A 17,368-nucleotide genomic window follows, 5' to 3' on the forward strand; every position below is an offset into this window, starting at 1 on the left:
AATCCATGCTATGGCAGGAACCACTCAACTAAATAAAGACAAATGACAGTCCATCATTGCTTTAAGACATGAAAATTAGTCAATCCATAAAATTTCAAGAATATATCTTCAAGTGCAGTTGTAAAAATCATCAAGTGCTATGATGAAACTAGCTCTCTCAAGGACCGTCCCAGAAAAAAGTTACCTGTGCTGCAGAAGACAAGTTCATTACAGATTAGAGGCCACATATGCTTCACAGAATTCAAGTAGCAGGCACATCTCAACATAAATTGTTGATGTCTGTGGAGGATACTGTGTGAATAAGACCTCAATGGTTGAACTGCTGCAAAGAAACCACTAGTGAGGGAGAAGAGAACTGCTTGGGTCAAGAAACACAAGAAATGAACATTAGACCAGCTGAAATATGTACTTTGGTCTGATGGGTCCAACTTGGGAATTTTCAGTTCCAACTGTTGTGTCTTTGTGAGACACAGAGAAGGTAAATGGACATTATCTGTGAGCCTGGTCTCATTCCCAGACCTTTGTCATGCCATTCGATGGTTTTTGCACCTTTTAACATATGTAGGCGATTTGTCCTCCAAAATCACAATCAAAAATCACAAAAATGAGAAAGGTATAACAAACTCAAATCAAACGGCCACTGAGGCACCCAGGGTACAAATCTTAGCCAGGGAAAAATAAGTTAATTGTCCAGGCAAAACAAATAATGTTTCTTGCAGGTTATTTTACCATTTTGCAAACAAACAGTCAAAAAAAGATGATGGTGTCTGCTGCCTTTCTTGCCCTGGTAAAAAAAATCATAAACCCTCCCTGGTTCCTCCTCTTCCTATACCTGCCTACGCCTACACATAGATCTCCGGTGCACTGTGGCTTTAATTAAAAGCATTAACAAGTACTCAAATTAACTGAAATAATCATAGTATAATTGTAATCAAACATAATAATAATAATAATAATAATAATAATAATAATAATAAGACGAAGAAGAAGAAGAAGAAGGCGAAGAAGAAGAAGAAGAAGAAGAAGAAGAAGAAGAAGAAGAAGAAGAAGAATATTCTTCATTACAAAATAGAAGCAAAACAAATAAATACTTAATCATTAAATATTACAAGGACAATAAATAGCTCCAACAGCATATATAAAAATATTATGCTTTACTGTAGCTGCAATAAACTTGCAGATAGGGCACTATGCATGCACTCAGAGAACTAGAGCTACATCCAGGAACTAACCTCACCTCAAACCACATATATTTCCAGCTAGACCTCTGCCTGACAACCACCTCCTTCTAGTACAAGGGTTTCTAAAAACAGAAGCATGCTGTGCCATGGAGTCAAAGGATTCTCCACTGGTGGACAATCTCTATATAGATGTAGTAGAGAGCAGAACCCTAATCTCCTTCACAGGAACTGCCCCCAGCCATTGGTTTATGTGCGGTATGTGGATGACACCTGGGTCAAAGACTCAGCAGTCCAGCTACATCTTAAGGACAAGGGATACTCATTTGAGGAGAAGACCAGTGGTTTGAAAGAGACATTAAAGGAGCACTCTACATCAAACTACAACAACCATCACTGAATAGAGGAGGTGGTCTACGACTAGGGGTGAGAATCGAGAACCGACTTAGAACCGGTTCCAATTGATCGATTCCATCGGAATTGCACACCTCCAATGTTATCGATTCTTCTTAACGATCCTTTCATTTCCCGGAACAGCAGCATGTCGCCTCGCGTCACATCACGTCATGTCGCGTTGTGTCTCGTCACATCGCGGTATGTCAGGGACACTGCGACGCACATCTCCTTCAGCCAGGACGAAACATGGAGCGGAGGAAACGATCTAAAGCATGGCTCCATTTCGGTAAAAGCGATGAGAACACTGCCGTGTGTAATCAGTGCAACGCTGTCATCTCAGGTAAAGGTGCAAATACCTCAAATATGCCAAAACATCTCTGCGTGCTAGTGCTGCTAACGTTACTGATGCTGCAGCTAAAAGCTCCACTGTGATCTCCATCGACAACGGTAACATCCACGTTAAATATATCCTGCATTTGGCACACTGTCACCCTGCAAGCAGAATGCAGTTTTAGATTATTTAAGCCGAGCTACGTAGAAATATTTTCCTTTTTTATGCATTTTAGATAATGATGATGGCTATGATGAGACAGTCACAGATAGCCCTCAAGCAGCAGCCCCCTTGACCTCGGCTTCAGTTACCCCCTTCACGATTGCTGCACAGGGAGCTGAGTGGAATGAGGAGAGGATGAACGAGTGTCACAGGGCCGTGACCAAGTTTGTGGTGAAAGGGTTACACCCTTACGCAGTATTTTTTTTTACACAGTATTACAGTATTTTCAAGATGTTATCTAGGCATACATGCCTATTTTTCTAAAGAGAGGACTTGTCACTGTTTTATATCATTTCCAAGAAAAGGAGTGTTTTACTATTGACTGACATTTGGTTTAGGCTTATAAGTTAAAGCAACAATATTTGCATTTTTCTTTTGAATGTTACTAGTGTCAGACACTGTTATATCACTGTTTAAGTTAAATATATTCATGCTGTCTTGTGCAGACATTTTGGAAAAAAATAAAATGGTTGCTCTTCCTCTTGGAATCGTTAGGAGAATTGATAAGGAATTGGATTGATAAGCAGAATCGACAATGGTATTGATGTTGATAAAATCTTATCAATTCCCACCCCTATCTACGACACTCCTCATCAGCCACTTACAATGTAGTCCTGAGATCCCCAGGCAGCTCAACACTAATTCACACCATGACCAACCTCAACGACTCCCAAGGTGTGAACGATCCTGCAAGAGAATAAATGCCTGGGGCTCCTCGACAGTCAGCACAAAGATGTAGAAGGTAACATTATGAGCAGTACACACCAAATTTCTCATTTGATGGCTGCAAGAACCAACACAAAAGCATTCATTTACTCCTACCATCCAAGAAAGTTGGTCAGTTGATTAACTTCATGGAAATGGAAAAACAGCTGGAATACTCTTCTGCTATATATATGTGTGTGCTAATCATTTCACTTTTGACTGCTTTGAGGGCCAATACAAAAGATTCTCTTCAAAACAGAGGCACATGGTTGGATTGAGATTGACTTAAAACCTACGAGCTACATTTTTTCCATTTTCATATAGCTTATTTTGCTAGTACGCCTGTTGAATTGGGTTTGCATGTTGCATGGCTAATGTGGCTAGTTGCAGCTACTGTAAACACACACTGGAGCAATGTTGGCATATTTAATACTGAGAGGCAGTAAGGAGAAACTGTGTGAATGATAAGCCTCACTTGAAGACCACTAAATAGCCAGAGGAGCAGGATGGATGTGGGTAACTGTTTTTTCATGTTGCTTTTTGCGCAGTCTCACATACCCACACCTTAAATTATCTCCATACTTCATACTGCAACACAAGCTCAGCTGGTTTTGTTGTTACAGAAAAGCCCCCTCTATTGCATACCACATCAGTATTTGCTTTTGCTGCCCTATGTAAATATACTTGATAGACATGCCCCGAGGTACAGTGACTTTTGTACTTAAATAATATATTTTGGGTTTTCTGCCAAATAAACTTTGAGAATGAATCACATTGCATTTACTAATTAACCTACATTACTGCAAGCTACATTTAACATGTGAATGTAGGTCTATACCTGATTGTTATTCCTATTTGGAGCCAATACACACTTTTTACATTCCTTTACATTGTTAATAAACTGACAAGAGGTAGAATCATGTTTTGATGTATTTGAAAATACCAACAATAAAGGATAGCCTAAATCCAACTATTGTATTGCTTGTCCCAGTATGTTTTTCTATAGCAAGCATCAAAACAATTCAAAGGTTATGTCAGAATCAAATACAGTTTAATTAATCTACATTTCGTTATTTTTACATTTTATTTTTGAGTATTTCATTTACAACCAGACAAAGAACTAGACTGCACAGATATTGCCAAATTGTAAATAAAGACAACGTGAGGATAATGATGTCATGCCTGGGACATGTAGCTTCAGCCGCTATCTTATTGCATCAACAACCATCAAGTACATATTTATGTTTTCGAGAATCTTTTTTCAATAACTGTCACATGCAAATGTCAACAGCTGACTCATGCGGTTTAAGTATTAGCATTAGCTAGCTACACTTATAAAATCTGCAATCCAGATTCATCATTTTAGCTCGCAAAATACAGAAGCTAGAAATGAGAAGCCTGCTTTTGTTTACTTCTGTGAGGAAACAAGACCTAGTGTCTCAAGAATTATTGTGAATTTCAGTGATAAATCTGCCATCGTTATCACTCTGAACTCAATATGTGCAATGAGAGAATATTTGACAAGCATAACACCAGTAAATAAGTAGTGCGGCATTTTGCAAACAGTCAAGTCTGTTGCTTTCGTGCTTTCTGAAACCAAAACACATTTTGTTTTTTTTATTTTGATTGCCATATTTAAGACACCAGATATGTAGCTGACTATATTTAAAAACATCAGTAAAAGCACTGAGTGAAAATCAGTTAATGCACTGAATTATCTGTTATATAATCTCAACTTAAGTGAGGTTAGTAAAATGAGATTCTGCCAATTATAAGGGTTTCAATATCTTGTGTCAACATATCCTCAAAAACGGTTACGGTGGGACATCGTTAATCACAGTTCCTGAACTTGTTTGTTTGTTTATCCAGCATACTGTATAACCTGTAGGATTCCCTGACAATGCTTGTGACAAGATGCTCAAATAAACACTGGAAAGAAAAAATGCCTCTGAACTCCATGAGATAGATCAATAGAAAAGCTGATCACAGGGAGAAATACCTGGAATTCAAAAGGTGGCTTGTAACAGTGTTGAGACTGAAAAAAACAATTAGATGCTGTCAGACACATATCATGGAGTGTACATGTAATTAGCCAGTGCAACTGCACACATATTCCAATTCCACATTGGAAATGGGAGTACAACAATAAAGTTTAGTTACATAATTAACTGTATTATGAATCATACAAATGATATCAATGGCAAAATTTTGCATATATTTTATTTAATTCTTTAAATTTATTTTCTTTTGCAAAATCTGGTTGGGTACTGATTACTTAAACAATTTTGCAAGACGCAACATCGAAGGTGATATCTCACCCTTTTTATCAACTCCAATCCATCACAATTTATTGAAGATCAACATCATGTATTATAATTGCTTAATTTGTCAAACAGTAAAAAAAAAAAAAAACCCAAAATATTCAATATGTAATTACACAAAAGCAAGGAACACTTTTACACATTTAAGAAGCCGTAACCAGATGCCTGATGTTTCATATTTTTACCATAAATTAATATAATATATGAATTAATGACTGATTTTCTACTTTTAATACTTTGCGTTATCTCCAAAAAAAAAACAAAAACTGTTGTCTTGGGTATTATTTACATTAATCAGGTTTAATCAGTTTTAATCTATTGAAAAAATCTAAACAGACAAAAAAAGGCAGCATTTTGAGTTTTATTTTATTAACAAACTTCTGTCAAAAACTCTTTAAACCAAGCATTACAATAAGCATCAGTTGCTTTATGACAAGAGTGCACCTAAAGTTTAACAAGTCAGAGACTCACAGGGTCTTCTTGTGCATGATCTACAATGTCCAGCCATGACTAAAACTGGCATACAGTCAGAGTGCAAAATCTAAATCTGCAATATAAACAGCCTGGCTGGGAAGATCAGACACATTTATTTATTCAAAGATATGTAAATGTATATTTCATTAATTTGACTGTGTAAATATTTGATCAATAAACACAAAAACAAACACTGACAGAGAAAGAATCTGCAAACCCTTTGGCTGAAGAATTCTAATGAATGTTAGGAGACATAAGCGGTTGTCTGTCTATTCCTTACACAGCTTAGAAAATCAAACATTTGACTAGAGCTTTTTTCTGTCTACATGCACACACGCACACACGCACACACACACACACACACACACACACACACACACACACAAATATTTACTCTGCAAGATCTACACACAGACACACAATGACTGATAGGGGGAGAAATGATAGAGAAAGAAGACGGAAGTTATATTTTAAAACAAGTGTTCCTTTCCCTCCAACCAAAGTGAGGCTGAATACAAGAGGGTTAGCTGGTGGCAACACACACGCACACACGCGTACATACGTGTGCACACACACATGCGCGCGCACACGCACGCACACACACACACACACACACACACACACCACACTTTCCTGTGTCCTTTGGCAAATTCTTCTTTTTCACTGTTGCATTAAGTAAAAAAATGGAAGAGAGTCAAAGTAGGAGGAGAGGGAGGAGGAGGTGGAAGACAAGAAGGAGGGAGAAGAGAAGGGAGGAAACAAGAGAGGAGAAGAGAGAAAACATCCCTGTGGAGACTTTCTCCCTTCCTGGAGTGAGCGTGGGCCCCTGCAGCGCCGCCTGTGTAATTTCTAGTGGCAGTGAATACAGGTATTAATAAAAGCCCCATGGGGAAGAGCACACAATATAACCCTACATTTTCAAGCATTATGAAAGGATGCCCCCAGGGGTCCTCGGGCTCAAATTTCTGAGATGCAGGCATTGTAAAAAGACACCCCTGGGGGAGAACCCCGCAATAGAAATCTGCTGAATTCAAAGCATTTCCAGAGCCCTGGTGGGAGCTATTACTCCCACTGGAGGAGAAGAGATTTTTTTCACCTTCTCCTCTCGCCTTCCAACCGCTCTCCTCCTTTTTTTTTTACCAAACATGTGTTGCTGACATGTTGACAGATTGCTCAGTGAGGTGTTTAGGTGCATGCACAAGGCACGTCTGCTGAGACACGAGCTCCCTCCCTCATCTCCCCTCTCTGTCTTTCTGTTTCTCCCCCCTTCTAAACATGCCATTTCCCAAGTTCCATCCCTCCCTTCCTCCAACCTCTCCGTGTGCCCAAAACTGCTCCCATCCATATTTCATAAAGGAGAAACTAGGCTGAAAGAGAGAGAGAGACAGAGAGGGGAAGGAAAGACTTTAGGTAAGAGGGAAAGAGAAAGAGAAAGAGCTGGGGCAAAGAGGAGAGAGGGAGAAAGGATGACACGGAAAAAAGAGGAAAAAGGGAAGATAAAGAGAGACAAAGCGGGATCAAGGGAAGGGAATGGGACGAGGAAAGGACAGATAAAGAGAAATAGAGCGATGTACAGAGTAGGAGAACTCTGTGGTGAAAAATGAACCCTGTGATGAAAAACGACTTCACAACAACCCTTATCTGTCTCACCCCCTCCCTGCCATCCCTCAATCCCTCTCCCTCCCTCTCTGCATGTTCTTCTTCCTCTTCTTCTCCTCTTGCCATCCCCCTCTCCTCTTGTGGCAGGATCCTGCTCTCTCCCTGGAAAACCTGAGCGGCAGCCAGCTGTGTCTGTGTGTGTGCTGTGCACTTGTATATATGCCAAGAGCTTAGCACAGGAATCTTTGGGCCACCCTCGGGTGCAGAGACACAGAGGAAACAAAGGGAGGGGGGAGTGGGGAAGGGGGCAGAATGAGGGAAGAGGGGCAAATGATGATGAAGAGGGCAAGAGGGTGGGACAGGGAAAAAGACGAAGAGGATGGAAACCACGGGGAATAAAAAAGAGTGAACATAAAGAAAACAACTAAGAGCACAATATTTATTTTGTCAATCAGCACCAGATACTGGATTAGAAACACACACACACACACACACACACACACACACACACACACACACACACACACACAGAGTCAGAGTGCAGGAGGGTGTCTGTAATTTTGTTTCAGATTACACTCCTCCTACCTCTCCTTCTCTCACTCTTGTACAAAATGATGTGTGGTTTTAATAAGAGACTCAGGACTCAGCTGCTATCCTTACGACAGACGCAGCGAGGTGTGTGCGGTGTGCGAGCGTTTCTCTATGCTCAAGAGGGTATTTCTCTGCATACGTGTGTGGTGTGTGTGTGTGTGTGTGTGTGTGTGTGTGTGTGTGTGTGTGTGTTAGATAGCGGGTTGTGACAGACGCAAAGAGCTGAGTCGTGGGGGAATGTCCCATGGGAGGCAAACCAGTCACCCAAGGGCCCCTGCACAAACAGACAAGCTCCCCTCCCTGGCCCATGTTTTTCTCCTCTGTCCTTTCCCAACTTTCACTTCCTCTCTGCACATTTTATGTTTCACCTCCACGTTCCTGCCTTCATCCATCCTTCATCCTGGGTGTATGTGCCAGGCAGCTTTTACATACAGTTAAACTAAATGGACAGTGGCTGCACAAATCCATCCTCCATTGCAGTTTAAAAACACAGTGTGAGTGTGTTTAAACCTCTATACAGATCACATTCACCCAACCTTGGAATGTTGTGGCCAGTAATATAGATTTTGGGATTCCCTCATGGGATGTGTACGTGTGTGTGTGTGTGTGTGTGTGTGTGTGTGTGTGTGTGTGTGTGTGTGTGTGTGTTCATGTGTCAGAGCAGGCCAGAAAATGTTCTCCATTTGGTCTGTAGCAGTTTTCTCTGCTCCTCCTCTCCTCAGGGAGCCTCTGCTCCACATTCTGACTCCTACTGAGACCCATTGTCACTCCCTTGACACTTTTGCTCTGTCTCTCTCACACACACTGTACACACACAGGATACAGACCCACATATACTAAAAGTTGTAGACAAAAATACATATATAGATATCATATACTATGTACACCTCAGCAAGTAAGTTTGAGTAGAGCCTCAGAATATCAGGCAGTACTACAAAGAAAACAAAATGATAAGGCTATGGTACAGTGAATACTGCAGTTTACACTTCTTTTGAAATATGCTATACTGAGTATACAAAGTATTGAAGAAATTCAGCATAAAGGCATTGTATCCTACCATGAGACAGCGTATATTTACCGGGTACACTAGAAGGTACTGTGTCAGTTAAATCAGTTTATACATGCCAACACAAACACACAGACACACACAAAACCAACTGAGCAGTCAGGCTCATGCACATTAATGTGGCATTACATTAACCAGATGTGTGGGGTCCATGGGCATGCATGTTTGAGTGCATGTATACAAATTTATGTGTCATTGATTTGTGCCACTGTGTGTGTGAGTGTGTGTCTGTCCAATATACACTCAAATTAATGGTGCCTTTTTATGGGCCTTCTGCTAGAGTGGCACTGAATTACTTGGTGCTTCACTCTCGCACCTGGGACCCATTCAATGTTATAGCCGCAGCTAGCTGCTAACTTGGGACCCATCTGCTACAACAGTATAGTTAGCATTACAGATACCAGCATTTTCTCTGCAGAGAATTCAGTGATAACCAACATCTTTCTTAAGCCTGCACCTGGGACCCACAGATGTAAATCAGATAATTTTCAATAATTGATCACTGTGGAGATGTCTACAGGAAACAACAGAACTTACTCTAAGAGAAACTAAGAGATTGACACCAACTGGCATAACAGAAAAGTTAAATTTTCGTGTTGCAGTGATTCAGTGTAATTGCGACAGGCTGCGCTCCATGAACACGTATTTGTGACACAAAGGAGGAATTTGTTCATAGGCAACTTCATTTCATTCTATTTTCTCCAACAACTGTATAGTTCTGATTAAAAACATTGTAATCAAAGTAAATAAACTGCTCAAGTGCTTATTTGTATTTTTTACAGTGTATATTTACTTGATGGTGCAAATTATCTATTACACCTGTAAATACAAAAAAATCATGAGGATTTCAGAGAATTACAGCCATCTGATATATTTGCCATATGTCCTCTTTTGTCTCTCTCTTCACTTGGTTAGTGAACTCTGCTGCCACAAATCTGTGTTCAAACTGGACTGAACAAACAACACAGATTTCCTGTGCAGGAGGGGCCAATGTCATCTCCATCTGCTAATAAGACTGAGGTCCTTTGGAGTATATCGGACACTGTTAAAAACTTTTTATGAATCTGTGGTGGCTTCTGCAGTATTATATGCAGAGGATTGCTAGGGTTGTGGAAGCTCTAAGACGGACAGGAAAAGACTAAATAAACTGGTCAGGAGAGCTGGTCTGTCCTGGACTGCCCTCTGGACACCATCGAGAAGGTAGGTGAGAGGAGGATATTAGCCAGGCTGACATCGATCATGGACAACTCATCCCACCCCCTGCATGAGACAGTAGGGGGCTTAAGCAGCTCCTTCAGCTGCATCCACCGAGTAAGAAAGAACAGTACCGCAGGTTCTTCATCCAAACAGCTGTCAGACTGTAGCACTGTGTTGACGCTGTCTTTCCCATTTCTACATCATGGACCTACTGTTTTTTACACTACTGTTATCAATGCCACTATATGCTCACATTATCCACTACATCTGGTGCAATTTTTAATTTATTGTATTTTTTTCAACTGTGCAATATTACAAACACTTTATTTATTATCCATAGTGGTGACAGCATTCTTGTAAATTGTACATATTGTACATATACATAGACCCATGCAATTCAGTTTTCTTTTTATGCAACAGCATTTCTCAATTGCAATTCCGCATACATCATTGGTAGTTTTTCAGAAGAATATGAGTATTTTATAGTATTTCTATGGGCAGTAGTATTATTATGGCATTTAGTATTTTATAATCTGTACATAACATACACATACATAGCTGATTTTTTATCTTTATCCTGTATCCTCTGACTTAATTTCCCCAGCGTGGGGTGAATAAAGTTTTTATCTTATCTTACCTTATCTCATTTTACCTTATCTTATCTTCAAATCAGTACAGGCCCAGTAATGTTTGGTTTCTGCTCAGGGATAAACCCAAACACCATCAAACTACAAAATGCATGAAAACATTACATCTGTCATGCAGACCCAGAGAGGTGTGTGTTCATACCCAGTAGGCTGTGCATTTTTTGTGTTTGTGTGCATTCGCCGTTCCACGCTCTCTTACAAATCCCAGGGTTTTAAACCAGAGAAAAGGAAAATTTATTCCATGTGTTTTAATTTAGCCATCTCCTCAATATTAACGAGAAAGCTGTGGTCCCACCACTAACTTCATACTCATATACAGTCTCCAGCATACACTTCAAACAACACATGTACAACCAACAACACACACCAACACACAGTAGATGAACACACACAAACCCTTGCATGCAAGTGCACACACATCCCACCGAGCTGGGGGATTACTCTGCAATCTCAACCACTCTTTCTCCAGGGAAAAACATGTTTTATCATTTCATTTCATTTCTTTCTTCTGTGCTCCCTCTCACCCTCCCTCCCTTTGCTTTCTCGCTCAGCAGCATGTAGTCATCCCCAGACTCCTGTGCTGAAATCACAGGCCACATCCTGTGCTCTGACAGCAGCCCTGTGCTTTTGGCACTGTGATTCTGTGTGTGTGTGTGTGTGTGTGTGTGTGTGTGTGTGTGTGTGTGTGTGTGTGTGTGTGTGTGTGTGACCAGGTATTTATCACGTTGTGGGGACAAATATCTGTTTACAGTCACATTGTGGGGACTCACTTGCCTTATGGGGACAATGCAGGTCCCCTTAATGTAAATCATTAAGTTTAAGGGTGAAGACTGAGGATAGGGTTACGGGTTAGCTAAGGTTAGGTATAGGGTTAGGAATAGGCAAATAGTGGTTATGGTTAGGGTAAGGGTTAGGGTAAAGCTCCAGGAAATTAATGTAAGTCTATGTAATGTCCCCACAAGTGATAAAAACACAACGTGTGTGTGTGTGTGTGTGCGTGTGTGTGTCCGTGTGTGTGTGTGTGTGTGTGTGTGTGTGTGTGTGTGTGTGCGTGCGTCTGTGTGTGTGTGTGTGTGTGTGTGTGTGTGCGTATGTGTGTTTGTGTGTGTGTGCGTATGTGTGTTTTGGTGTGGGTCTGGGATTGATGAAACAAAAAAGGCAAGAAAGATTTTTAAAAACATAACCAGGTTTCCCATTTAAAAAAAAAAAAAGAAAAGAAAATTTCATGTATTGTAGATTACTGTATTTTCCGGACTATACGTTGCTCTGGAGTATAAGACCCCGTTTACACTTAGGAAAATGCATATGTTTTCATGTGGTTTGGCCTCTCGTTTACACGCAAACAGAGTTTTTTTTCACGGAAAACAATCATTTTTAAAAACTCCGGCCAAAGTGGAGATTTCTGAAAACGCTGGTTATGTGTTGGTGTGTAAACAGGGTTAAACGGCATTTTAGGTTCAGAAACGTCACAACATGCAACTGAAAATACTTCATGTCATGTGAGTGACCTATGTTTACATTCGCACCCAAGTTTGGCATAGTTATAATGGCGCTCGACAACGTATTTATCCGGGTTCATGTAAACGACAACATTTTTGAAAATGATGTTGTGTGCACGATGTTATTTTTGAAAACGGAGGGGCTAAAATATCCGTTTTCCAAAATACCCTGCTAGGTGTGAACGTAGCCTCAGTCGCATCAGTCAAAAAATGCGCCATGAAGAGGAAAAAAACACATATAAGTCGCACTGGACTATAAGTCGCATTTATTAAGAAATTTATTTCCAAGTTCACCAAACTCCCGATCTCATGCCACATCACTGAATCCACTGAATTCTTCATTCTCGGTGTCGCTTCTGAACAACTCTGCCAACTCTGGAGGAAGATGACGCGCCGTCTCGTCTTCTGCGAGGCCGTCGTCAGACTCGGCATTCAGCATTCAGCTAATTTTTTCAGTGGTACTGGAGCAGCATAAGTTGTCACAAGCCTAGAGAGCCCTCTTGCGGCTGTAGACTGTAATGTTTACTCCTTGGTTCATGTCAGCCAGTATGAATTAACATTTAAAAACTTGTTAAATTATATATATTTTGACATATAAGTCACAGGACCAGCCAAACCATGAAAAAAAGTCAAACTTGTAGTCCAGAAAATACAGTACATCAGCCTTTACATCTGAAAATAAAGGTCTCTTTTAAGTGATGTCCAGTAGTATTCCTATTGTTTCCACGAACATGATTTATATACTTTCACAATTACTCCTGTGAATTCCAGTTGTAATACCAAAAGGCCACCAAGATCCTCCAATGTTAAAGCTGTATACTGTATGACATGATTGTGCTGTATAGGCCAGGGACCTTCATGTCACCCGTCAGATTTCTCCACATATTTTCTATTGCTCTTCATTGCAGAATATCTAATAAAGGCAAACAAACATAATTCCTGTATTATCGCATCTTCAAGCATCTCTGTGTGTGAGCCCTAAGACCAATGACCAATGGAATTTGATGTCAAGTAACCAGGGGAAAAAAAGGTTGTTCAGGCAAGGGTCTTACCATCTACATTATGCAGTCTTTACCAGTTTAAACAAAGCCATCCATCCCCTTTTCCCTATTTCTTCATCCCTCTATAAAAAGTAAACACACACTCTCATATGCTACAAGGCAGACAGCCTTCTTCTTACAGAAGAATAAAGTGTGTGTGTGTGTGTGTGTGTGTGTGTGTGTGTGTGTGTGTTGGCTTGTTAAGTGAGTGTTTGAATTAATCTGTAGAAACCAGATGCCCCTGACTCGTTCCTTTCAGTCCCTCCATTAATTATACCAGCACTAGTAACAGCTTTTTGTGTGTGAGTGTGTGTAGGTGTGTATCTGTGTGTGGGTGGGTTAGTGTACATGTGTGCGTGTGAATACTTGTACTTGCTATAGAGTGAGGACACAGAGAGTGAGGACATTTGTGAAAAGTGGGGACATTTGGACCAGTCCCCACCACTTGAAAGTGCCATTTAAAGGTTAAGACTTGGTTTTAAGGGGTTGCATAGAATTTGGTTTAGGTCAGGGTAAGGGCCACGGTTAGCCATTTAGCTGTGATAGTTGAGGTTAGGCTAAAATGCTAGGGAATATAATATAATTAATGTGTGTGTGCGTGTGTGTGTGTGTGTGTGTGTGTGCAAATGCACAAATCTGTCTGACACAACTGTATCCAATAGCTATGGGTATTCAGAAACAGGGAAGGGCCTGAGTCACCCAAGAACCTGTGTAAGACTAGTGACTCTGCATGATACAACAAAACCATTTCATCTGTAGCTTAGTCTGAAAGCAGCACAAATTTTCACCAGATACTATATAAAATCACTTTAGTATCACATCTTCACCATTTACCTCAGAGGATTTAAATTTGTGTACTTTTTGAAACAATCTCAGTGACTGACCCACTTCTACCTCATTCCTCATACATCAAACGCAGAATTTTTGGGGGTTTTTTTTTACTGCGGGTGGACATGCACAGCACTGATTGAACTGTTAACAAAGAAAATCCCTTCATTTGTTGTATCAACCAAATGAATTGTCCTTAGGGGAGGAAAAATTAAACTGAACTGTTCTGACTATACAGAGCTGAGTTTTTCCCTTTCCTTTGACACATAAGTCAGAATATTATGTTATCCGCAACTAACCCCTGATTAACCAGCATGACAACAACTCCACACTGTTGAACGCGGAATACATGACTCCAAGTAAACAAACTATTCTTGCCAAATCATGATTACTGACATTTAGCTGTACTATTTAGCTGGTTTGTGAAAATCGATAACAAGCTGACGGTGTAGTCAATTTGAATGCACAACCAGAGTCACAGTCCAAATGAACAATCTTACCAGCTGGGCAGTGGTTGGTTCTGTGTTCAGTGAGCTCAGCCAGACAGTCAAAGTCCTGCTGACAGTTGTCACAGGTGAAGATGGACTCATCATCTAGGTCATCATCGTGATCTCGGTCATCATGCTCCTCTTGTTCTCGATCCTGACCACCTTTAAGCTCTCTGTCAGACACCAGGACTTCTGAGAAGACACACAACATACAAAAATAAGTTAAAAAAAAGCTAATGTACATTCACATGCTTGTTTTTTGTTACCAGCTGCAACTTTTCCAGAAATGACAATCATGATATTGCACTATACAGACTTCAGGGAAATACATCAGCACTATGATTAAATAATAATTAGTTATATATTGATATGTTAAACAACATGTGGTGTACTGCAAGATCTGTTTTTGAGTCCCTATTGATTGTCCCTCTTTGTTATGACCATTGACCTTGTATGACCTAAGTTAGTTTTCCCTGTTTTTAGAATCAGAATCAGAAATACTTTACTGATCCCAGAGTGGGAAATTGTTTTTGTTACTGGTGCTCCTTATAAGAATCGAAGAGAAAGAAGAGATTCATTAGAAGAGAGAGAAAATATATATATATATATATATATATATATATATGCATTTTGCATTGCATTTTGGTGGGATGAGTCTCTCATTGAAAGTACTCTTGTGCCTGACCAGCACATGATGAAGTGGGTGTGAGACGTTGTCCAAGATAGTCCGTAGCTTAGTCAGCATTCTCCTCTCTGACACCACCATCAGAGAGTTACACTCCATTCCCACAACATCACCAGTCTTGCGGATCAGTTTATTGAGCCTGTTGGCATCCGCCATCCTCAGCCTGCTGCCCCAGCACGCAACAGCATAGAGAATAGCACTAGCCACCACAGACTCATAGAAAATTCCGGGCATAGTCCGGCAGATGTTGAAGGACCTCAGTCACCTCAGAAAATACAGACAACTCTGGCCCTTCCTGTAGAGAGCGTCAGTGCTCTTTGCCCAGTCCAGTTTATTGTCAATATGTACGCCCAGATAGGGGAACTGGAGAGGGTCCAAGAGTGGCTCAACCATGGGCCGGAGCTGCTCCAGGATGAGTCTCTCCAGGGTCTTCATGATGTGGGAGGTCAGTGCCACAGGTCTGTAGTCCATGGAGGCCACGGGTCGTGAAATCTTTGGCACGGGAACAAGGCAGGACATCTTCTACAGCATGGGGACCTTCTGAAGACTTAAGCCTAGTTTATGCTTCGGCGTCGCGGCGACGCCGTACCTACGGCTTACACCCGACGCCGTCACTGAGCATTCATAGTTCTGCGTCGAGGGAATGCGTTGCTCCGCAATTCACCGCCAAGCCGCTAGGGGTGTGTGGCTGTGTCTTTGTATGGTTTCGGGGGGCTCTTGTCGGATCCCCGTGTTTCGCGAGATTTCCCTCCACAAATTGTTGGCCATTTGGCACTCTTTATACTGCCGCGAAGAGGAGTTGTAGAGGTGGTCGTACTTGCGTACCTCCTCGATAATTCTTTCTTCGGCTTGGTCCATTTTTTCTTGTAGCTCTCACCACAGAAACTTTGAAAATGGCAGTGTTGTTACGACCATAGGGCTGCGACTGAACCGAAAATTAGGTGCGCGACAGGCTACGGCGTAGGGTCCGCGTAGGGGTCTGCGTCGACGGTGTAGGTATGGCGTCGACGCGACGCAGAAGTATAAATCAGGCTTTAGGCTCCACACAGCTGGGGGGCACAGGCTTTGAGCACCCTGGGGCTGACACCATCAGGGCCTGGAGCCTTGTTTGAGTGGAGTCTCATCAGCAGTCTTCTCACCTGGTCACCAGTGAAGCACACTGTGGAGGTGACAGGTGGGGGAGGGGTGTAGTCCTCAGGTTCGAGAGTACAGTCAGTCTGGCAGCCGGAGGAGGAGGTGTGAAGATGGTTCACACGGGGGGGCAGTGTCAAATCTATTAAAAAACAGATTCAGTTCATTGGCCCTGTCAACGCTGCCTTCAACTCCTCTGTTGTTGGTTGTTCTGAAGCCAGTGATAGTCCTCATTCCACTCCAGACCTCTCTCAAGCTGTTCAGCTACAGTTTCCACTCCAGCTTCCTCCTGTATTTCTCCTTAGCCTCCTTGATTCTCCTCCCTGTTACTAGCTCTGAAAGCCCTCTTCTTATTGACTACGTTTACATGCAGTCAATAACCCTTTCATAACCGGAATATCAGAAATAACCCGCATGCGCATGGCCATGTAAACACCTTGAGAAACCGGAATATGCTCATATTCGAATTCGGATTCGAACGGAACATTAATTTATGTTCTGCCCATGTTCTATTAGCAAGGAATCAAGGAATCGGAGGACACCACACTTTTGAAGCAAGGAGGAGACAAGTCACCTCCTAAGTGTGGTGAAAGACATGAGTATCATGTCTTTTGTAGACGGTAGAAAGTACCGGGATAGTGAGATATACAAGACGGTGAGTGAAAAGTTACGCTACGTTAAGCTGAAATGACGCGCATTGCGTCATGACGTTCTCCATGCGTCGACACGTTGTCCGTGCGTCGCTGTTGTGATCGGGATATCCCAATTGATTATAATTACCATGTATACAGGAATAACCCTGTTTAAACCTGTAAACAGGTTATTCCGAATGTTTCAGAAACCGGAATATTGACCATAACCTGAATATTGACTGCATGTAAGCGTAGTCATTGAGGATGGTTTTGATGTCCTTTGTCACCCACGGCTTGTTTGGATTTGGATAACAATGGACAGTCCTGGCTGGGACAGT

At 41.4% G+C, this 17,368-nt stretch overlaps 1 protein-coding gene across 5 annotated transcripts in view; it reads right to left on the reverse strand.

Moving 5' to 3' along the window:
* znf423 (zinc finger protein 423) overlaps positions 1-17,368 on the reverse strand; it is a 206,765-nt gene that overhangs the window by 120,095 nt on the left and 69,302 nt on the right. For all 5 annotated transcript variants that reach the window (XM_076732310.1, XM_076732308.1, XM_076732309.1 and 2 more), the window contains exon 3: positions 14,595-14,774. In XM_076732310.1, coding sequence (XP_076588425.1) covers positions 14,595-14,774 — 180 coding nt within the window. The remainder of the gene's footprint in view (positions 1-14,594; positions 14,775-17,368) is intronic.

Source organism: Chaetodon auriga, chromosome 6, assembly GCF_051107435.1.
Source record: "Chaetodon auriga isolate fChaAug3 chromosome 6, fChaAug3.hap1, whole genome shotgun sequence".
NCBI classification, from domain to species: domain Eukaryota; kingdom Metazoa; phylum Chordata; class Actinopteri; order Chaetodontiformes; family Chaetodontidae; genus Chaetodon; species Chaetodon auriga.